Source organism: Podarcis filfolensis, assembly GCF_964270895.1.
Source record: "Podarcis filfolensis genome assembly, chromosome: 1".
NCBI lineage: Eukaryota > Metazoa > Chordata > Lepidosauria > Squamata > Lacertidae > Podarcis > Podarcis filfolensis.
This window is the reverse complement of record NC_139604.1, coordinates 45,596,409-45,619,846: the sequence shown is the minus strand read 5'-3', so window position 1 is coordinate 45,619,846 and position 23,438 is coordinate 45,596,409. Positions and strand designations below refer to the sequence as shown.

The 23,438-nt window shown below is 40.8% G+C and overlaps 1 protein-coding gene across 6 annotated transcripts in view; it reads left to right on the top strand.

Moving 5' to 3' along the window:
• The window catches only part of PDIA5 (protein disulfide isomerase family A member 5), a 144,156-nt gene that overhangs the window by 17,074 nt on the left and 103,644 nt on the right, over nucleotides 1-23,438 (top strand). The window contains exons 1-4 of one of the 6 annotated variants that reach the window (XM_083585540.1): nucleotides 282-330; nucleotides 9,966-10,107; nucleotides 15,894-16,020; nucleotides 20,969-21,056. In XM_083585540.1, coding sequence (XP_083441666.1) covers nucleotides 10,000-10,107; nucleotides 15,894-16,020; nucleotides 20,969-21,056 — 323 coding nt within the window. In that variant the 5' untranslated portion in view covers nucleotides 282-330; nucleotides 9,966-9,999. Of the gene's footprint in view, nucleotides 1-219; nucleotides 331-593; nucleotides 727-1,992; nucleotides 2,015-9,965; nucleotides 10,108-15,893; nucleotides 16,021-20,968; nucleotides 21,057-23,438 lie in introns of those variants that run through there. The other 5 variants (XM_083585538.1, XM_083585539.1, XM_083585541.1 and 2 more) reach the window with 5 other exon arrangements.

Sequence of the window (23,438 nt, the reverse complement as noted above, 5' to 3'; positions counted from 1 at the left end):
CTAAGTGTTGTGGATTTTTGTTGCCAGGTATATCTGCCTCTGGCCTGCTTGGAAAGGCTGCTACTATTGGGCTCTTACAGTACAATCCTATACATGTCTACTTGGAAGTACCGCTGAAGTCAGTGGGACATCTAGATAGATGTTTATAGATTTGTAGCTTTAATTTTTGCCCCAGAGCTTCTGGTCTCCTATGGACTTGGAACTTCTGTTGCTGCCAGGCTATTCTGCTCTTGGATGGAAACATGGATCAGCTACGTAGCAGCCTGTTCACTCTGGAACAACAGAAGCACAAGTACACAAGCTCCAACCACTGGCATTGGCCACAGTAGGGTGTGTGTGTGTGTGTGTGTGTGTGTGTGTGTGTGTGTTATTTAGACAAACCATGCAGGACATTGCTTGAAATCTCACATTCTTTTAACTGGGTACCAATTTTCATGCTGTGAAACCTGGAAGTGGAACTCTGTGCTTCCAGGATACATTTGTGCCCCCTTATCAGATTCTACCAGCTACTTCTATGCTCTTCAGTGCTGGATTTTGAAAAAAGACCAGTTATGGAGATACATTTTAGTTAGTCAGGCTGAGGATTGGCTGTAGTTGTGGCTGTAACCTTCCCAACAGTCAGCATAGGCCACCGCATGATAACACTCCATTATGAATCTCCCTCAAGATGGCAACCAGTTGGCTTTTGTGGCTAGCTTGGCTCATTACTCTTCCTGTTAAATATTGGTAATTCTCATCAACCTGGAAGGGGAGTTATATGGGTTAATTAGTTAATATTGGTGCTGCATTTGAAGACATTGCTTCCTGTATATGTGCTAAGTATTATTAGGGGTAATTTGTTCCCATCACTGACTCCCATTAGTGTGTTAATATGCTCATCGAGTAGCTCTAGGCTTCCATGGAAACTAATTTCTAACATAATAATGTGGCATACGCGCTCTCTTTTTTCCCTCTGACTGTCCCTAATTGTTAAAATTATACAAATATATTCTTTTTACAAATGGTATCTGGAACAAATATTAACCAGAGTGCTAATGAAATAATATTGTGTTGAGTTTGATGTGGAATTGAATTCCGCATACATAGAGAGAAGGAAAATTTAGTCAGTGCAGGTAATTGACCATATTACAATAATTTGTTAATTAGTAAATAGTTGTGCTGGCTTTCCTTCACTAAGCATTTTAAAATTGGCAATATGCAGCATAATTAATTGGCTACCCAGAGCCTTGAAAGAACTTGTAGCAACAGATACTATGGTTAGACATGTTTCCTAAACACCCCCCCCCAAAAAAAACGCCTTTCAGCATTTAACTACTGTGTATTCATGGGTAAGCTCTATTCAGTGACTCAGTGGCCCTGTAGTTGCATTATCCTTACATTACAAATGGGTGACTACTGGAAATGCCACTTTAAATAGAATATCTTTGCTGTTTGTCCTCCACATTGCACACATTATTTATTTAATACACTCATTTGCCGCCTTTCAGTAATTCTTCCTATGGTGGTTTACAGTCTGACAGTCAAAATAGAATAGGAAAATACAGTAAAACATTTAAAACACTATAATCATTTCAATATAGTATAATTAATCAACATTGTTAAAATCAGCAAGCCCCCAAATCATCCAGCATAATACAGCAAGTACCGCCACCAGACCCCAACCCACAATATTGGCCTACATCTGAGGCCAAATTACTAGGCCAGAATATGGAAGTGAGTTTTTAAGGCCTGCTTAAAATTATCCAGGAATGGGGCCTGTCTAATATGAACTGGGGTTTACAAATTCCATAAAGTAGCAAACTCCTTAGAAACCTTCCCATTTTCATATTTATTTGTAAAAGTAATAAGAAGTAATACAGCCAGTAATGCACCTTTGTGTTTTTCCTTCTAGCTCTGCCTGTAACTTTTATGTAAGTTTTTCAATTACAGCTATTTGGTACTATACCAGGACCAAAGCAGACCCCTTTAGGTCATTCCAGAAGTTAGCAACGGTTGTTTGTATCGCAACCAAAAGGTATCCTATCATATTTTTATTTAGCAGTTCTGCATCCTCACCCATAAACAAGCTTATCAGAGCTACTTCTAGGGCCCTTTTTGGTTGGTTGGTTGGTTGGTTGGTTGGTTAGTAATTTTAGATATTTTTCCAATAGCCAAAATGTGGACCTGGGTGCAGGTCCACCACATATGTTTTAGAACAGGCATGACCAAACTTGGCCCTCCAGCTATTTTTGGGACTAAAATTCCCATCATCCCTGACCACTGGTCCTGTTAGCTAGGGATGATGGGAGTTGTAGTCCCAAAACAACTGGAGGGCCAAGTTTGGCCAAGCCTGTTTTAGAATAACCTTTGTCCCCACTCCTCTGCCAGCAAAGCATCAGGAAAAAAGGTACCCTTCTCACATAATTTGCAGCATCAATTATTTGCTAGCATTCATGGTGCTTTGTGTGTGTGTGTGTGTGTGTGTGTGTGTGTGTGTGTAAAGTAAATTGTACTTCATTTATGTTACTTTATAGTGCAGTAAACAGCTCTTAGACTTACTGCTTCTGTACACCATCAACCAAATAGTTTGATTCTACTCAACTGGTCACTAGAAACTGGATTCATTCAGATATTGTGCCAAAACATAGTTTATACTAACCATAGCTAAGGATCCACACTGTCATTTGACCTCCAAAATACAGGAAAGACAAGCCATGGTTAGAGCTACTTTTGTAGTTTTGTTTTCCAGTTGCTCAGCACGTGGCTTCATAAGTTCGCTTCTTATGAAGTGAGCAGCAGCCTTTTGGTTCACAGCAATGACTATCACTGGTTTGTTAATGGTTTGTCAATTTAGACAAAAAAAGCAAGCCACAGTCAGCTTGCTTATGGTTTGCAAACCAGTTTCAAACTGTGGTTTGGTGTCTTTGTTTGCCAGTTTCTCACAAGTCATGGTTTGTGATCTGATACAGGTTCAGTCATAAAAATAAAACTATGGTTTGGTGTAACATCTGAATGAAGTGATCGTTGTTATGCCATGTAGTATCAGTGACTGGCCTCTTGTTGCCCAGCTTGCTACCACTGAAAGATGCCTTGGGAACCCTATCAAATGTCTTTTTTTCTGTCAGGAACTACAGTCTTATTCTGGCAGCAGGAGAGGGGGATTAGCCTCTTTATTTTATTTTTTTATAATAAATTTTTATTGGTTTTACAACATATATTAACAGACAAGAACTGACAATTCACAACATAACACATTAACAAACAAACATATAAACACGTATAATTTCATCACCTTTTTTTCTTAAACCTTATTTCAACGACTTCCCCATACCTCCCTTTTCTGCATCCCTGTTTTAAACTTTTTCAGCAACCCCTAATTTCAGATACTTATGATTCAATTTTTTTTAATCCTTTTTCTCTAACCCAATCGTTTATCGTTGCAATTCTGTTTTACATTACCCATGACATTTTAGCACTCATTAATTTTACAACAGTTCTTAAGGTAAACTTTAAATTTCTTCCAATCTTCTTCCACCGTCTCTTTCCCTTGGTCACGGATTCTGCCAGTCATCTCGGCCAGTCCCATATAGTCAATCACCTTCGTCTGCCACTCTTCCAGCGTGGGGGGGGGGATTAGCCTCTTTAGAACATAGATGCCATATGCTTCTGTGTTACTTCTAACATGTACTATGTAGACAGTATCCAATGTTCCTGTTTTACTAGCACAAGAGACTTGCAGAACATAACTCTTTCCTCCTCAACCTTGTAGTAGTCCTCTGTACACCCTCCAGAAAGTTGGGCGATCTTGGGAGCAGATTTTGGGAGCATGTTGGTGGAGGAGAGGAGCCTTGTTGCATGAGTGGAGTTGCAGAGCATTGGATGCAACCATCCGAGAGGCTCTTTTCATAACCCTGACAGAATGGTAAGGATAGAGCTACAAGGGACCACAAGGGCAGTTGCTTAGCAACCATTCCATGACCCCTGGGACAACTTAGAAATGACTGAGAAGCATATGGCATGTATGCTCTGGATAGCTTTTTCTTTTGCTAATGTTTCTAAGACCAGAATGAGATAAGTAGCCTTTGTCAGGAACATGCAGGCTTTTGACAAGGTATTTGTATCTTTAATCGTTGGCAGACCATGCAAGGGTGCCTCACAGAAAACAAGAAGCCAATAACTTAACTGGTTCGTTTAGTATAATGGCAACCAGCATGAGCAGGGTAAATGACTCCTAATTTATTGTTCTTTACCAACCTAAAACTTATTTTTCGTCAAACATTGACCCATAATATTTTCTGTAGCAGTCCAAGTTGTGGCTATCCCACATACCCATCCTTGGTTGACTTTAGACAAATATGCATTTTTGTTCCAACAGGATTTTCCAATCAGATTTAGCGCTTCTAAGCTTGGCTCCATGTTTGCACGAGATTGTTTCCATTTTAGAATTGACATTTTTTAATTGTGATTTTGTATTGTGTGCTTTAATAATGAAGTGAACTGCCTTAAGATGAGACCCAATAAAGGAATGGGCTTTTTTAGGGAGGGCTTTTCGCTCCCCAGAACTAAGAGATTTTGACTTACAGAGAGTTCTACAGTGAAACTTAGCAAGAACTGAGTTATATCAAAGCTAGACATCATCTTTGCTAGATAAAAAGCTGAGATTCTTATTTGAAGTGTGCTGTTTGATGTAACATACCTGGTAGACATGGCGTCTCAAAATGTATATGCCTTTTGATCACAGTAGACAACACAGAATCTGGATGTCTCGGTTAAAGAGAATCCTGAGACTCTCCACCTTCCTATAAAAAGGTGGTAGCTAAGTTGGCCTTCATGGTGTGTTTCAGAACTTTCCATGGTTAGGAGCAGGACTTCTGCATGCTTTGAGTTTCTTCGTTTGTTCTCAGTCTCTTTCATTTCATCCACATTCATGTTTTACCATTAGTATTCAATAAATACTTGTCAGCTCTCTACATTAGTGATGTCTGTGTGGCCCTACAGTTGCTGTTGGACTGCGGTTGCCATCAGCCCCAGCTGGAATGGTCCGTGGTAGGGGATGATGGCAGTCATCTCACCTTTCAGTGGGTGCCCTCAGGAGCTACTGTTCCACTCCCTGGAGGGATGTCTCTTAGCAAAACATTCACTAGTGAGGTCATAGTAGTACTTTGGATTAGGGTTTTGGACTGAGGAATTTCATTCAGCTATGAAACACACTGAGTGATACTGGGCCAGTGAGTGGAACACCTTCCCATCAGATTTCAAAGAGATAAGCAATTATACAACTTTCTGAAGACATCTGAAGGCAGCCCTGTATGGGAAAGTTTTTAATGTTTGATGTTTCACTGTGTTTTTTATATTCCATTGGAAGCTGCTTAGAGTGGCTGGGTCAACCCAGTCAGATGTGCAGGGTGTAAGTAGCAAAATATTATTAGCCAAGCAGTTATCCAAGCTATAGTGTGTAGGACTGTAAATTGTGCTTGACTATTCTCCTCTTGTGTGAGGCTTGCCTCTCAGTTTTTGGTTCAGCACTGAACATAGCTTGCTTTGATGTCCAAATAAGCCAAGTGTGGTTAATGCTTGTAAACCTAAAATCAGAAACCCACTTCAAACTGTAGTGGAAAGCTGAGAGAGAAGCAATGGATGTGAAGGCAGTGTGAATATATGGCTCATTTTCAATCCTCTAAACTAGGCATGTCCAATTTACAAGAGACTGCAATCTACTCCCACTATAAATTGTTGAGTCTTTTTTGGAAAGCCAAAGTTGTGGAGCTTTACTTTTTTCCGGGTAGATCAACCAGTAGATTGCGCTCGACCGGTTGGACATGCCTGCTCTAATAAACCATGGTTTGGAGGGTTGCCGGAATAGATAGTAGAAAAAGTTTCTACCTAGCAGTGAGGATAACACATGGTCACCCTGAAGTCAGATGAATGGTGGAATAAAACTGTCTAAAATGCAATAATTTTTGGCTTAATCAGGAGATTTTAGAATAGAATTTTAGAACCCCATATTTAGAAGTTCCATCCTTACTTTCTATGTATGCATCTCCTAGGGCGGGGGTCGTGGCGCTACTCCTGTTTCTCCATGGGTGATTTTGTCTGGAGAATTCTCAGACAGTGTTAGCTATTAATCATGAACAAAAACTGGGGATTGTTCTACTAATCGCTTTATGTCTCGGGAGACATTTGTTACTGATGGTTGAGTGATCAAGGTGATTGCAGCTCAGAATGTAAATAGCAATGGAAGGGAGCGTTTGTGATGGGAAAGGAAGCAATTATTGCACAAGGTCAGGAGTAGTTTGCATGATGAGCAAAAGGACAGAAAAGCATGCCATCAAATCCTAGTGTGTTCTCTGTCCTTCTCTATCTTGATTTGGGGAGAAATGGCTTTAGGTCAGCCTACAATGGCAGAGCTGTAGGTAGTTATTTGTGTGAAGATTTAAATTAAATGTGCTTGGTTTGGGGATACTTCTGTTGCTCACTTTTAAGATACAGATAGGTAGCCGTGTTGGTCTGCCATAGTCAAAACAAAAAAAAATTTTTCCTTCCAGTAGCACCTTAAAGACCAACTAAGTTAGTTCTTAGAACTAACTTAGTTGGTCTTTAAGGTGCTACTGGAAGGAAAAAAAATTTTTTGTTTTCACTTTTAAGAATCTGTCTTAGGCTGTGGTGCTTTGTTGCATGTGACATCCATTGAAGCATGTACAAAAATGTACAGGTGGGGTTCTGTTATGTCACTCAGTGTAACATGATATGCAATTTGAAGTTGATTGATCAAAAGAATGGGGTGCTACTATGCTTATGTCTTTGAGTACCTTTTGCTGGTGGTTTATTGGGCTCTCTCAATGACCTGTAAGTGGCTTACGCCATTTTGTACATTCTCCCTCCTCTTTTGTTCCCCTTGTCTGTGGTCACTACCTTCAGCACTTCCATCAAAATGACTTAGCAGTTGATGGTGGCACTATTTTGCTCTGCACAGTCTTCACAAGGAAACATTATCGTCTCCCTCTCTCTGTTCAGTCTAGTCTCTCAGTTTGTTATTCAAGGAAGTGACACAAAATAGGTAAGCCACAGATACCTGCATCTGTTCCCAAGTATGCTACTTCTCTCCAATCTAGAAGCAACTTACCAGTATTGCATCTCACAGTATTCTAATCCAAAATGAGTATATCTGATATATTGACCTTAGAACTTATATGACCAAGGCAAATTACTTTGACTGAAAATATGATTTAGGTGCTCCAGTCATTCAGGTATTTTAATATGTATCCTAGCTTTTGTGCATATTAACATAATGATTTAGATTGTCCCAAATCTGTGCTTTGAGCTTTAAAATGATGCCAAGATTGCCTTGGCATGGAGAATTTTTGGTTTGCCAACAATTGCATTTTAAAAGTGTGGGTATTGAATAGGAAAAAGAAAAACTTGTGTGGGAGGAAGGGAAAAAAACAAGTCAACTTGCAAAGACCACTTCATTGAGAATGAGTGGGATGTGGAGGGTAAACCCTTCTCTTCTGACAGTGTTCAAGGAGCTGCATGTTAATCGAGTTTATATAAAACTGAAGGGAGGGGCTATAGCTCAATGGTGGAACACAGGCTTCATGTGCAGAAGTGTCTCTAGCCTAGCCCACTCCTTGGCACCAGGTAGCCGGGGATGTAGAAGATCTCTAAGATCCTGGGTAGTCATTGCCAGTCAAGAGCATGGAATGCTGATAGCTGAGAACCCAAAACAAGATTTGAGCTTGCAGATACGCAGCAGGTTGGTTTACTACACGGATGAGACCTCATTATTGAGCTTACTCTGTGGCATTGATGGTAAAGCAGAAACAATACTTAGCTGTCAAAATGGGGTTGTCTTGTACCCCCAGTAGTGTTTCCCACTGCTGCAGAAATGTTACATCTATCTGCATACAGAGTTAAGCTTTCACATATTATTACTGTAAAGTGCTGGTGTCTAGAGGGCCTGCAGGAAAACTCTGCTGCTTCAGAAAAGCTTGCTACATCTTAAAATGTGTGTCAGTCTGCAAGGCCAACAAGGTTACAAACATCTTGCACTTCATGTGCTTAAGTGTGGCTCATCAGAGAATTCTGTTCTAGTAGCGTAATTGCTTCCTGTCTCTGTGTATAGTTTACAATCTATGGGTCAGGAGCTTGACTTAGCATACAAAACCCCATCAGGGCCCAAGTTGGGTCAAGCTGATTCTTACACACATTATCAGTGAAGCGGATAAGACAAAATCACTAGCTGAGAGTGAGCTGTACAGGGAATCTGAGGGCTGTGGGTCATTTGGAACACCTGGTCTGTTCCTAGCTGGAAAACAGCAAGGCAGTAGGCTCAAGATGGTTGCAGCAATAGGGAGCAGAATGTTTCTGTGTTTGTAACTGGCTACTCATTTCCCACTTTGTTGACACGTGACCATAGCCTGTTCATGTTAAGCAGTGTATTGTGTAATTGGGGAACCAAGAAAAATGTGGCAATCCCTTCTTGTGATGAGAGCAGCTCCAAAAACATATACATTCCTAATAATGGAGGGTACCACCCTTTGGTTTCTAGCTCTCACTTTTTGCAGAGTTCAGCATTTAGCTGAATGCCCAGTATGACCTGAAAGAAGGAGAAAATAAAGTGGCTGTGAAAGAGTGATTTGCCCAAGACTATCCAATTAGCTTCATGACTAGACAGTGATGTGAGTTCAAGGCCTTGTAGCTTAAGTCCAACAATGCTATAACCCTGCATATGGTGGAAAGTCACCAGCTTGGTGTGGGAAACCTGCTGGGCACGCTAGCGTTTTACAGTGAGTGAAACAGCTCTCTGGGTATCACAGTTACTGTGTGAAACCTCCAGAACAGGTTGTGAATGGTTGAAAATCAAGTTAAATTAATTACAATAGTCATGTCATAAGGTGAGCTTTTCAGGTGCTTGTAAAAGTGAGCTAGATTTTGTGTAGACACTGCTGCCCTGTTCAAGTGTAAGCCAGTTTTGCAGCTTTTAAAATTTGAAAAATGCACCCTTACACAAGCCCTGCATCTTTTTAACCAACGTCAAATAGTTCTCATGTTTATCTGGAATGCAGGCAAGTGGTCTTTCAATGCCTACATGAGCAACAATTCTACAATTTACAGAGATTGCTGGAAAATTTAATGGAAGAACTCAAGGGACTATCTCACTAATAAATATTGCCCTGAAGGCTAAATGGAAAATCTAAAAAAACCTGATAATTATTCAGCTCTGAAGATCAGGGAAAGAAGAGGAGAGAGAGAAAAACACTTTAGATAAAAGTGGTAGTCTTGTAATTTCTTGCACATTGGTTTTAACACCCCAGAGTCATTCAATCTGAATATAGTACATGAATCCCAGAGCTTATGTTCCCTCAGGCCTTTACAAAGTGAATAATTTGTAACTGCAGAATCTGATTATATGTTCCAAGTCGGGTATAAATGAGTTTTGATTCTTGAGTTTAGGGATAGTAAGTATGGCTGGCACATAGTTTAAAGTGCTTTGAAGTCCCTTCTTATTTTGCCATGTCAGTCCAGATATTGTGCAAAACTAAGGTTTGTGCCACCCAGAATCACACCATAGTTTGAGCTTTCAGATGTATAGCAGGCACACCCTGGTTGTGTGTTCCTCTCACAACTGCTCATCAATTTACTTCATCTCTTGTCTCCATGGGGCAGCAGTTTCTTGAGGTTGTGTAATAATCTTAACTGTGGACTATCAATGGCTTGTGATTTTTGACACAATGGTGAACCATGGTTAGCATAATCTGCATTTTGCAAACCAGCTTCAAACCATGGTTTGATACCCATTGTGTTTGAGTAGTCTGGTTTGGATGAATAAACAAACAAACTGTTATTTGTATGATATTTGACTGCAGCTATGCGTAGCTGCCCCACTGATTGTGGGGCAATGCATTCAAAATGAGCCTGATTGCTACTTCCTTAAGAGATGATGGCATCATTCTCTCTTAAGGGCACATTTATACTCTTCTGCATAGGGTAAGTTCTTTTCTCATTCAGTCGGAACCATCCATGATCGGCAAGGATCCAAAAGAAATACGATTGTACGCACTTCCTCAAGCCTTCTGTTACCATTGGAGAAGGAAACGGTGTGAAACTTATCCAAGCCAACAGAACAAGGTAGTACCAGTGACACCTCTGGCTTGCATTCTGCTTCAACAGTAAGATAGCTAAATCGTGTTAGATGTGAACAATTTCATACACAAAATGTTGATGAGTTCCTTCACAGGGGCATTGCAGAAGTGGGCTGAGTGACTAAGACTGCAGAGACAGAAAATGTTTCATCGCTCAGAGCAGCTCTCAGCAACAGTGCATATGCACATGATGACGGGAGGAAAGCCATTACTGCCACTGCAGTCCTTTTAACAGCTTGTTCACTTTTATCTCCTGTATACCTACAAGAATAATTGATGCCCTCTTCAGCTGGAACCCACATCAGATCATTTCCGGCTTGATGTGATCCTGTTTATCTAACAAATGTTAACAATTGTAATAATGCTTTTAAAAGCACTGTTTTTCAGTAATTCAGAAACTGGATTCCAAAGCTGCAATTGCGTCGATGCCTTCAACAAAATTAATTTTTGACTTTACAGGTTGTGGATGTGTGCTCTTGCACATGTCGAACGGCAAGCTTCAGTAGTTGTGTCCGATTCTTATTGCTTGTTATGAGCTTCACAGGAGAAGCAGACAGATTTCCTTTCCAGAAATGTGTGTCAACTTTCCTGACCTCGTAACATGTGCTCATCCGTTTCTGTGACCTTGGGTGTAAAACAAATGAATAGAGGGGTTTTTTTTATTGCCTAGACTGGCTTGTAGCACCTTCTGTGAAGTCTTTTTGCAAACAATGTAGTGTGAATCTATCCCTTGAGTCATATCCCAGCATTCATAAAGTGTGTTCCTTTGGTAGCATACTAGTCTTGATGTATTTGGCCAGAGGTTTTTGCTTTTTCCTCTTTGCTCTTTCTGTCTGGGTCTTTTAAAATGACAAAAAAATAATATACTCATTATTCAGTTTAACGTTAAAATTGTATCTAACTTACTTGAAATTCCTGGATTTAATGTTAGAGGAATTTGCAGGGTTTTTTAATGAAAGTAAATGGCAGTGAAAAGTACCATATTTTTCCATGTATAAGACTATATTTTTTCCTAATTTTTTGACGTTTAAAATAATGGGACGTCTTATACACAGATAAAGCATAGTGCATTTTCTTAATTTTGGGTTAAAAAAATAGGGGTCGCCTTATACATGGGGCGTCTTATACACGGAAAAATACGGTGTATATTCTAGCCATAGGGTTAACGGTTGCAAATGCCAGTCCTAGCAGTTGATCTGCATTGTAATGACTATAAGTGATCAAAAACAGAATGTATGGAGTAAATTGCTCTCCTTGACCAGTACCAGTGGTCAGAGAGCTTTCGGTGGAACTAGGCTTACTTGTTCTGTAAGCTGACAGTGAACTAGATTCTTACCTTCACACTTTTTCATGGAGAAAAGCTATATATGGAGATACAAATGTTCCTACCTGGGACTTGAAAAATACAAGCTCCCTGAAAGCCTAACATAGAATTCAGGCGTGTTGGGTGTACTTTGTTTTTTGCTAGAGCCTCAATACCTACAACCCAGAGTCAGGTGCAGAAGACAGTTTGTGAGGTGGGGTCTATATTGATATTTGGGTGCCAGGCACCATATTAAATCAAGATGGCAAACTGAAATGTGACTTTGTCATGACTGTGCTCATTTTATTGGTATCTCCGAACTTAGCACAAGGGTTCCCAAGGTGGGAGCTGTGGTCTTTGTCAGCATTGAGATTCTAGGCACCATTTTCAGTCAGGAAGGCAGACTAAAATGTGACTTTGGCATGACTTAACCTGATTCTTAGTGTGATATTCTCAAATTACACTGTCCATTTAAAGAAAATAATATCTTTTAGCCCAGCCAGATGGGCGGGGTATAAATAAATTATTATTATCCCTGAGGTAGAGATGGCATTCCTCATTGACATTTAGGTGAAGGTTACCATTTTGAATCAAGATGGCAGACTAAAACATGACTTTGGTGACTATGCTATTTTTTTATTTTTTTATTTTGCATAGTCTTGGCCACCTCTCAAGATAGTTTTGCTGAACTTGGCGTGAGGGTTCCTGAGTTGCAGGTGGGGGGGTCTAAGCTGATGTTTGGGTGCCAGGTGCCATTTTGAATCAAGATGGTGGACTTGAAATTTGACTTTGGTGTGATGTCAATGGTTTTTTTGGCATAGATTTGGCCACCTCTTAAGATACCATTGCCACACATGGCATGAGGGTTCCTGAGGTTGTGGTAGCAGCCTTCATCAATGTCTGGATACCAGGTTCCACTTCGAATGAAGATTCCATTTTGAATTGCCCAGTATTTTATGTGAGTGGCCCAAGCTCACAAAACACACAATCAACTTAAAAATCACAATATTTTTTGGTTTCTAAAAAAAAAAAAAAATCTGGGCAGTGCCAGGCACTCCCTACTAACTGACATAAAAAAACTAAACAATGAGGGGTGGGAAGGGGAGAAGAGGAATATTAGAGCATCTGGGCTCATGACATTCTCAAGGCCCAGAAGAAGGATGTCCAAAAATGCCATTGGTCAAAAATAACACCCTTCACCCTTGTCATACTCCAGAGGTATTACAATGGATCCCCTCACACCTCTGGGAAAAGATTTAAGTAGATTATGCTTCCTGTTTCTGGTCCATGTGAGAGAAACATTACAACTGCATGGAGTCCCAAGTGAGTTAATGACAACTCCTAGCAGCTGTTTATAGAGGAAGCCCGGTGTCTTGCTTAGAGGAGTGTGGCCTGATGTCTGAATTAATGCACAGAGCTGCTTCTGAAAAGAGAATTGCATTATCCGACTTTTTAACTCTTATCAACTTGCAAATGTCATGTAGTCCACAGTGCTTATCTCAAGGTGACAAGTTCTTGGGATGCCCTCGATCACCTACTGAATATCTGATGCAGAGGCCTAAGCATGAATATGCAGATTTCCATATTCCACCTGCCAGCACAGAACACTTGCAGTGAACATTTAGGTTCTGTGGCCTCGACAGGGCAAAACATTAATCTTAATACAGAGGAAATGGTGGTGATTTATTCAGCAAGTGCCAGTGGGATACTTGTAGGCCCGCCATACAAGGGAAATGGCATGGCACCTGTGCCTATGGTTCAGGGCAGAAACTGAGGAAATTCTCCGTTACTGCATGAATCATTTGGGGGTATAACATAAGGCAGAATTTGCTTTTGGGATATAAATTCATGCTTTAAATACTGTTTGACAGGAATTAATGTTTGCAAGCTGTGTCATACAACAGAAGTGACACAGAAGACACAAGTGTGTGGAGGCATGTAGTGCCTAAGATTGTGTTTCCCCCAGGGGGTGTATGATGCTGCAGCAAAACTCTACTGAAACTTGCACTGCCTCATTTCCATTTTTGGGAGGAATAATTCCAAGCTACCTCTATAAGCATCTCTTTTAATAAGGCCACCTGGATTTTGCTACAGAATCTGGTGATGGTGAGACTTGGTTAAAATCCATTTGATTGTATTAAAATCCTAATTTACATAGTGTGCTATTTACTCTCCGGAGACACATGACTTCCCGCAGTGTATTGGAAGCTTTGAGCAGGTAAGCACTGCATTTTAAAGTAAGTAACTCCAGCTTTTAGACTCAGCAGGCAGAAAGTAATACTGGACACCCCCTCATAGCTTTAAGAAGGGAACAAGCATTAATTACAGACATGGCATGTTAATTCTCAGAACTGTTCCTGTAATCACACATTAAAGAAATGAGTGTGCTGCAGCACATTTTTCTGGCCTCCGAAAATGCACACTTCCCCTGAGAAATCACATGAACGGCAAAGGGGTTTAGGCAGCGCAGCAGGTCACATATATTCTGTCTGAGCAGGTTGTGTGTAATGAGAGACTACTGTCACATGTGGTGAAGGACAACTTGGGATAGCAGAATGGGGGGCAGGGAGGGAGAGAGAGAGAGAGAAGAGGGATATTGGGGAGAAAATGGGTTGCCCTGCCCACTTTTATCCCTGGCCACTACCAACTCCGCTCCTGGTATGTGACTCCCTGAGGAGTAAGTCACAGGGAATGCTGCCCTCAGTTCAGCATCCCTGGTGTATTACCATCATATCAGTGCATGCAGGGCTGCGTTTGCAAAGTTACACATTTACTGTTCGTCTTATTTGATCACCCCTTTGTGTGAGGTGTTTGAATTCAAACTTTCTTCAGTTTTTCACTCTTCATAGCTCCAAACCGGTGCAGCGGATATTAAAAACACATAGTTGGGCAGGGTGAGGCTTTCACTAAGTAATAGCATTGAATGGGAAAGTGAAGAGGCTGCAGGAGAAACACAGTGTTTTAATAGACTACAGGGCTAGAATGTATGTCTCTTGTTCAAGAGTTAGACTCAATAACAGCTTGCCTACAGACAGTGGGAGGCAGACAATGCAATAATTGCAATATCCCTTATAGCCTCCAACAGCAATGTTGATTGCCATGAAAATAAAGTGGGTTTTTTTGGCGTTCATATTGATCCTTGAAAAATCATCCTTTGCTACTGCATACCCTTCCTCGCGATCCCTTTCATTCTGAAAAAGATGAATACAGGTGATGTCTATTTTTGGTCAGTGATACCTGTTCCAGGAATGTGTAGAAGCTGCAGCCATGGATAGCATTGTGTCTGCTGGGTTCCCTAATAGGAACCTGTTTTGAGTGCCCACATTAGGCCTCTTAATTGCGTCTAATATATATTTACCATGCAGTTCTAATGGAAACCAATGCCACTACCTTGCTGGATGGTGTGAGGGATTGTTGTCCCCTCGCTGTAAACCCTTTTAGTTTCTCCGTGACCTCTTTGGGGTCTGTTTCCATTGGTGTCCCAGGATTGCTTGCTGCATCAAGCAGAGGAAGGGACATAGGTCATTGGGAGAGCACATGCTTTGTGTCATGGTAGGACTGGGATTGTCCCCTGTCTGAAACCCTGGAGAGCCTTTGCCAGTTTGTGTAGACTAAACTGAGCAAGGTCAACCAGTGTTCTGCCTTGCTATGAGAGGTCTTTCTAGTCCTGTGACTCATAGTGGTTTGAAATTTGGGCATTGCTTTCTTTCCCACCCCTACCCTACAGTGGGTCTTTCACTTGCTTACCTGTTTAGGGATATATTTGTCTCATATCTGCATTTTTTAGACTTCAGGTAGGTCTTTGTGTCTGGGAAGGCATGTGGCAGGTTGTGGACTAAGAACCAGTGGTCCAGTTCACATGTGATGCTATACCAAACCATGGTTAAATAGGGACTCAGCTACATTATTCAAAAAACAGTGTTTTGAATGTGTTATAAACATGCAACACCAGATAGTGCTGTAGAGCAGAAAACTTTTCTATGTGATCTTACATAGTTCTCCCCTTTTGTTATAATGATTTAATTTCTGACTTATTTATAGTGGTTTTTTTCCTGTGTGTAGATCCACCCTAGGAGTGTTATAGAGCTCTATATGGGGAGGAGCTACTTGTCCGGACACTCAACTCGGGGGCTGATGGGCCATAGCAACCCCCAAATGGTGGTTATGGAAGTTTCCTGGAATTGATGCATGTCATAGGGTGACCTGTAATCTTGATCAACCCTGCTGATCCACAACTCACAGGTGGGCTGGTTGATTTAAGGATACATACCCATTCCCTATGCCAAAACCTGCTGACATCTGTAATCAATACAGCTGTGGCCTGTTTAACCCCATACTTATGTCACATGTTTTATTGCTGCCTGTTTTGTATTCAGCCCCCTTTGGCTCTGCTGCGCCCTGTCATGCAAACAGGTTGTGTCGTAATAGTAATGTGCCTGTTTGTTTTTCTCTTTGTCTTTCCATTGCAGACCATCTTTCCAGCCTGCCTATTATCAGCAAAGATGTCCCCATTGATAGAGAAAATTAGTGATCAGAAGGACTTCAAGAAGCTCCTGAGAACACGGAACAATGTGTTGGTGCTATATTCCAAATCTTGTGAGTGCTGCTCATTAAAAAACAAGCAAAGGTTTAAGAGCAATTAATATGTTAACAAATAAGGCTGAGTGGCTGAAGGTTGAAAGTATCACTAAAAGAGCAAGGATTATTATTATTTTTTAAAAGTTAAGTCTTGATTTCAGACCTTATATACTGTATATCTGATAAATGGCAGACTGTTTTGCAAACTGATACAAGCATTTGCTGATAAAACTTTGGATTCCCCCCCCCCCCCAGGAATGAATTCATTTCTCTCTTGCTATTTTCCTTCCTGTCCTTACACTGAACAAAATAAGTTTTTTTAAATTTTATAACTTTTATAAATAAAATGATGTATCGCTTCTGTTTTGTAAGAGCAGTCCTATAACGAGAAGCGCAGATGGAGGCAGATCTGGTGAGCTTTTCGGCTTAACATTACACAAGTCATTCCACTCTTTTGCCTTGAGGCACTCTTCATACCATTTCTTTTCCCTTTATTCTCTTAACACACATCAAGGATGTTCTCAGCAATAGTTTTATTTGCCCTTTATCATATATATATAATATATAAACACTGTGTGTGAAAAAGAGCAATTTTCCTTCCTCTACGCCTAGTTATACAAGCATCCCCACACACCAAGTTGGTGTCACCAGCATTTGTGTTTATCCTTCTGTTTCCTTCTCTCTCTCCCCCCCCCCCCCCGCCTTTGGTCTGTTCCGTTTGCATCTTCTTATGCTTCACCTCCGCTTGAAATACCCTTCTTAACTTCTTGTCTGCTAGCCACCCACTTGCTGTCTCTTTCAGTTACAATCAACTTATTTTCTCTGCTGGTTTCCTCCTTCTGCCTCCATCCCTGATTCTATAGTACAGCTTTTCTTCTGCTTTCTTTCTCTCTCTTTTTAATTGTCTGTACTGGATTGTGAGCTGCTCTTGGCAAGATTATTTGCAAGAGCTTGGTCCATTTAGGGCACTGTGTGCAGAAAGGCTAATTACGCCTAATATTTCATGGCTGTGATATTTACTTGGCCAGGAGATGTATGATCTGCACATTAGCTTGGAAATTAGATCAAATTGGTCTCTTTAATGCTTTTTTATTCCCTCCTTGAGTCCCCCCTTTGGGTGAGGAAGAGGAACAAGCCAAGAGATGTTGGTTTTAAAATTTTATTACACAGTTTTCAGTTGCTCTTAGGCTTAAGCCCCCTTGTTGCTTATTCTGAAAGGGGGGGAGCTGCTTCTCCCAAGTAGCTTGTTTGGGGAAGCTTATTCAAGAATTAGGTTTTTTTTTAACTTATCTGATTTTAGAATATATTACATTGACTGCAACATAATTAGATTAAAGGACAGAATTTTATGGAATCTTAAGTGACTGAGGTTCATCTCTTCTTGCTACTAAGGCAGGACTCTTTTACTAATTTCTATCGATTAATTAGATAATGGAGGGGACAGGAAAGGGAACAGATGCTTGATTAAGCCACCTTCCAAAACTATGATTAAGAAGATTGGCCAGCAGACCAGAAGCTGCAGCCATGGTTTAAAGTGGGTTTGTGATTTCGAGTGCTGTTGGAGTTGACAAACAATAGTTATGTCCACAGTTCCCCCCAGAGCCTGGATTGCTCAGCTGTCAGAAAATGAAAGCAAACAAGTGGAAATAATGCATGATTTGCCTGTGAGTTTGGAAGTTCAGTACATGGTTCAGATTCTAAATACAAACCATGGTTTGGAGTAATGTCTGTGCTAATATCAAAGTCAAAAATAATTCAACAGGACTCAGCTATAAAGTGTCCTGAAACACTTGTTCCAATGAAAAAACTTCTTCAGAGTTACTAGGGAAGGACCACTGGTGAACAACACTTAGAAATGGCCTCTCCACCACTAAGGGACTGCATAGCTCCATTTGTCATCTGTTACTACACCCATCCCTTTCTCTCACTCCCCTTTAATAAATGTCAGGTGGGATTTTGCACACATAAGCTAGCATATGTGATATTGGGGAGATGGTGCTTCTGACAGAGGGTAGTCTTCCCAGAGAGCAATTTTCATTGCTCATCTCTTTATACATGTCACTGATATTTAAATACTTTTTTATCTTGTTGGAGTGCCGTCCAGGAGCATATACATTTGTCTGCTCCTGTTGATGTGGGGTTTGTTTGTTTTTTGGTCTTTATGGCTCTTCCAGAAGAGGTAACTAATAGTGGCCCCATGCATTCTTATGCAGAATTTAAACCCACTGTGTCCAGTATAATTTCCTATGTCAAATTCAGATTTGGGAGGCAAGGACCTGACCTTATGTACACTGTAAAGCACAATGCACATTGATAGCAGTGAATAATTAAATAATAAGTACATTTTATTGATAATACAGAATAATGTTTATCATACTATTTGCAGCATGCCACAAGTAGAAAGCAGAAACATTATGGTCTGCTATGGCTGTTGGTTATCAGAGAATATAATTAATTTCATTTGTGCATTGCATATAATAAAAAAAGGCCCACAGTGCTAGTAAGATTTTCAAAAAAATCGGGACACCACATGGGAACAATCTGATCTAGAAAGGCCATTGAGCATTTAGAAATCCAGAACTATATCATACAGTATACCCACTAATTAATAATTATATTTTAAAAGTAAATATATAACTTGCAAGATAATGTGGATTGCTAATTATCAGCACAACAATGCACATTGTCATCGACAAGGAATAGCTCAACAAATCTGTAGAGTGGAATTATCTTTCAGAGTTGGGATATTGCTACCTCTTTTCTTAATATAATGTAAACCCAAGTTACCTTTCTCTGCAGTAGAAGTTGTTTGTGGAAAAGAACTATCTTAAATGAAGGGATTATGTAGGTGCTAATTAGAATTCCTCTTCACATCTGTCAGTCTGCCTTTACAATATTCCCATAACGTTCACTTTTTATGTTTGAGAAGGAACGTCCTCAATTCATACTGTGTGTGAGCTGCCTCTCACCTGTTTTGGAACCACATGACCATGTAGGAGTCTGAGCACCTGGAGTCTCCTGCTGGTTGTTCCTGAAGGGTATTTGGGATTCTTCCTCTCCTCACAGCACTATGACGGTGTATCAGATTCTCTCTATCCATGCATTCTAAAACAGTGGGTTTGATAGTAGCAGGGGAGAAGAGTGAAAATGCTGTTCCTCTTCACCTACCTCTCTACTGTAAGATTTCCTTTAAAATTCAGATAAGGCACTTGTAGCAGAAGGATAAACTTTTCCTCAATTTCTCTAGAAAGTGAAATAGCTTTTAATGGATGCTCGTGTGACCTAATTGCTGTTAAAATATTTATGTTATTGGTAGCATAAGGTAGAATAGCAAGCTCATTTTCTGCTCTTGTCTTTCTGTACTAACTCTTAAAGTTCAATTTGCAACATGGTTTCTAACTTCATTCTCTGAATTTGAAAGAGGATTTTAAAGCAGTGCTGGCCTATGTGTCTTGTTTTTTTGCTCTCAAGTGGAGTATCTAACAGCATATCCAAACATACAGAATAGGAGGGCATTAATATTTCTTAAAAGATTTCCGTAAATGTTATCTTACTATCATTTTTTTATTTAAAAAATATGTGCCTCATATCTGATGCATGACACATATCGGAGCTGAATCTGACTGTTAAAAACAATCTATCAGATTTTTCACATTAAGCAATGGAAAAGAAGCTAAGATTAGCTCTCTAAATAGATGGAGGAGATTTACATGTGTAAAATATTCACACTTAACGATATAGCTAAATGCAGTTGTGGTAAAAATATTAACTAATGTTATGCAAAACTCTACTTGAGTAAAAATTGCAAGGAAAGGGGACAGTCTTCTCAGAGTTCAACTTTCCCTCCCTAGAAAATATATTTTATATGTCTGAAGATATCTTACTGTTTGCCCTGTTCTTATCACCATGGCTCAGATTTCAATCTTGCCATTGAGGATGGTGAGCTGTCCAATGAATCAGAGATAAGGTTTCTAGAATAGTAGGAGAGCTGTCCAGTTAATGGGACTTGAGAGATGGGCATGGTGTGGTGGGACAACAACTAGATGCACACTGAGCAGCTTCGTATTTGACTCTTGCTATTCTTGAACACCAGCAGGGTCCTGATTCAGAACATGGGTTGGTTCTGGCTGTATCTTCCCAAGTACAGCTCAGGGGTGAGAGACTGTCTCATGCTGCCAAACAAACAGGGAGGCATCTCATACTGGCCTCTACTTAGAACCTGTGCTGACTCTGTTCTTGGTGTCCTGGTATGGACTGACTAAAACAAAAACTTACTTGTCAGTGTCGAAACTTGCCCAAGCACATGGAAGGGGAAACGAATGGGAGCAGGGACATACTTGCCTGGGGAAGCTAAAAGCTAGAGAGGAAATTGCTTAGCCATGAAGATCAGCATGATGAAAGGTAGGCAAACATAGTTTCCTTACTGCAGATAGGGCCCTCCAATTGTTGCTGTATTACAACTCCCATCAGCCCCAGCAAGCAAGGCCAGGGATGATGGGATCTGTAGTTCAGCAACATCTGGAGGGCCAAAGGTTCATCACATCTGCCTTACTGTATTCATTGACCTAAAGTGAATGTAATTTGTTCCACGTACCTAAGGAGGTTTTGGGCTTGTGACATTTCAACAACATCCATGACAGATGGTAAACCACACTTGAAACTGACATCCAGAAACAGTGTGTGGTATGGAGCAGAGTCTCCAAAGAAGGAAGAATCTAAAATCCTACTGAGCACGCTCAAATTCTTGGGCATATCTAAAGTGGCTCTTTGGATCCCAGCCCTTAGTAAAATGTTGAGGGAAAAGCCTATGCTGCCTCTGGCAACTGTTTGTTTTCTGGCAGGGAGAACTTAGTGAAAGTGTTTCAGCAAAGAATTTTGCAGAGTTGCACTGGATATTAATTATTGTTTCAATATATACAGTACATTTATTTATTTGTTTGTTTGTTTATTTTGCTCTCTTTTCCAGCGGCTGCTGCTGACACTTCACTCAGGTTATTATCTGATGTAGCCCAAGCGGTGAAAGGCCGAGGTACTATATCATGGATAGATTGCGGGTATGTAATGTCCTGCCCACTATGGTGCCCTCCCTTCTCCCACCTGGTGAATTGTCCATGTCTAAACAAGCAAGATTTTGCTGCTGTTGTGTGCTTTATGTGGCAAGGAGAAAGCATTGTCCTTTGTTCCCCACGGCTTCCTATACAGTGCTACCTCGGATTACAGATGCTTCAGGTTACAGACGCTTCAGGTTACAGACTCCGCTACCCCAGAAATAGTACCTCAGGTTAAGAACTTTGCTTCAGGATGAGAGCAGAAATTGTGCGGCGGTGGCAGCGGGAGGCCCCATTAGTTAAAGTGGTTTCAGGTTAAGAACGGACCTCCAGAACGAATTAAGTTCTTAACCCGAGGTACCACTGTATTGTAGGGGTGGCCAACTCCCAAGAGACTGCGATCTACTAACAGAGTGATCTACCCCCTTTTTGGGGTTCAGGTCAAAGCTTTTTTTAGGGGAGCCTGTGATCTACCACAGACGTCACAATCTACCTATTGGGCCTGCCTGCTATATTGTTTCTAACATGCCTAACTTCAGCATCCGCAGGTTTTGACACTAATATCACACAGGCAGAGCCACCTGCTGCCATTCTGTGCAACACTCTGTAACTACCACATTCCTCCTTGGCTCCATTCATTCAGGCAGTATTATCATCCTCTGTCCCCTACACGCTGGTCTGCTGCTTTATGTGGTCTTCCCAGTACCCCTCACTTTAGGGAGAACAACCGAACAAAGGGATAAAACCTGCAATGTTCTGACCAAGAGGTATCGTTGGTCCTGGGAGATTTAGATCACATGCCTTTGATAAGTTTATGACCCTCCAGATGTTCCTGGGAGTCCTATCGGCCCCAGCCGGCATGGCCAATTGTCAGGGATTGTGTGGGTTGTAGTACAACAGCACTTGGGAGGGGCACAGGTTCTTTCTCCCTGCATTCAAGTAATCTTTAAGTTATTTGTTTCTCCCTCTGTCAGAGGAGTATGGAGGATTTCAGTGCATATAAGCTTTTGGTGTGCTTCTAGCACCTTCTAGGGTACCATTTTAAGGGGAGAAGCATCATCTTTAAGTACATCTTTGTATATGTTCAGCATATCCTTGAGAGAGGAGGATAGGCAGTGGTAAGGCACTGAACGTTCTGTTACGCCTTTACTTTGCTTGTGGAGAATTTCCTATGCTTCTATTAAGTGGTTGGAATTTATTTGAGAATCTCTTTTAGCTGATTATTAAATATAATTCATAATATAGTTGGTATCTCCCGAGCCTTTAAGTGTGCTTTACAGATACTGCGTTAATGTAGGATTGGCTAACCAGATGCTGCTGTACTATTACTATTACTTCCATCCGTCCCTGACCACTGGCCATGCTGACTGGGGCTGATGGGCTGGGACTGATGGGAGTCCAACACCAACTGGAGAGCCACAGGTTAGCCATCCCCATCTTAATGAATTTTGCTGCATGCCACTTGTATGAGCTGCAAAAGTACTTTTCTTGGAATGGCTCCAGGATTGTTTCATTCGCAAAGCAGATTTGAGAGTAGCACTGAGGATGTGTTGGGTCTTGCACTGACTCCAAAGTCCAAACTATCTTGTTTAAAAATAGTCTGATCAGTGCCTGGCAAGTTCATTTTAAAAAAGTAATTGGTTCCAGTTTCTGCTCACCATATCAAAAAATGAATTTGGATTCACAATTGATTCACATGGTTCCCCCATTCAGAATTTTAGAAGCTACTCTGCTAAAGTATCCCCTATCCCAGGAGTTCCTCTGCTGTTCTTTCTAGAGTGAGATCCCTTTAGTGGATCCTTCCTTTCCTTCAATGATTTTACTTCCATTGTGGACTTCTTCGAACTGTAATAACTGTTCAAGTGAACATGGCCTTAGCTGCCATGCTTAAATTGCTTCTCACACAACTGCCTTCCTTAAAACCTCTGGTATCACTTTGACCCTCCCCAAGCCTCACTGTTCCATCTTCAGGTCATGTCCTCTCCTTCACTTTTGTCCTATTGAACTTAGATCATGAGCCTTCTTGGCAGGAACCACATTGCTTCTCTGTTCTATGTAGTGTTGTGCCACTAACTAAATGTCACTACATGCCCTTCAGCAAAATCACTGTCTTATATTCTTGCATGTAACTTGTCAAACCTTTAGGGGGGCTGTTGATATGTCTCGGGAAACACTAATGCTTTCCCATAATATAATTTTGTGCTTCAATTTGTTGGCTGTCTTGCATCATGAGCCCCACGTCGGGTGAAAGATTTCTGCGTTGCAGGGGGTTGGACTAGATGACCCTTGTGGTCCCTTCCAACTCTACAATTGTATGTGTCCTAGCAGAAACTGCTAAATCTTTTAAAAGATTCAGTGTGTGTTTGTGTTTAAGTAAGAAGCTGGATC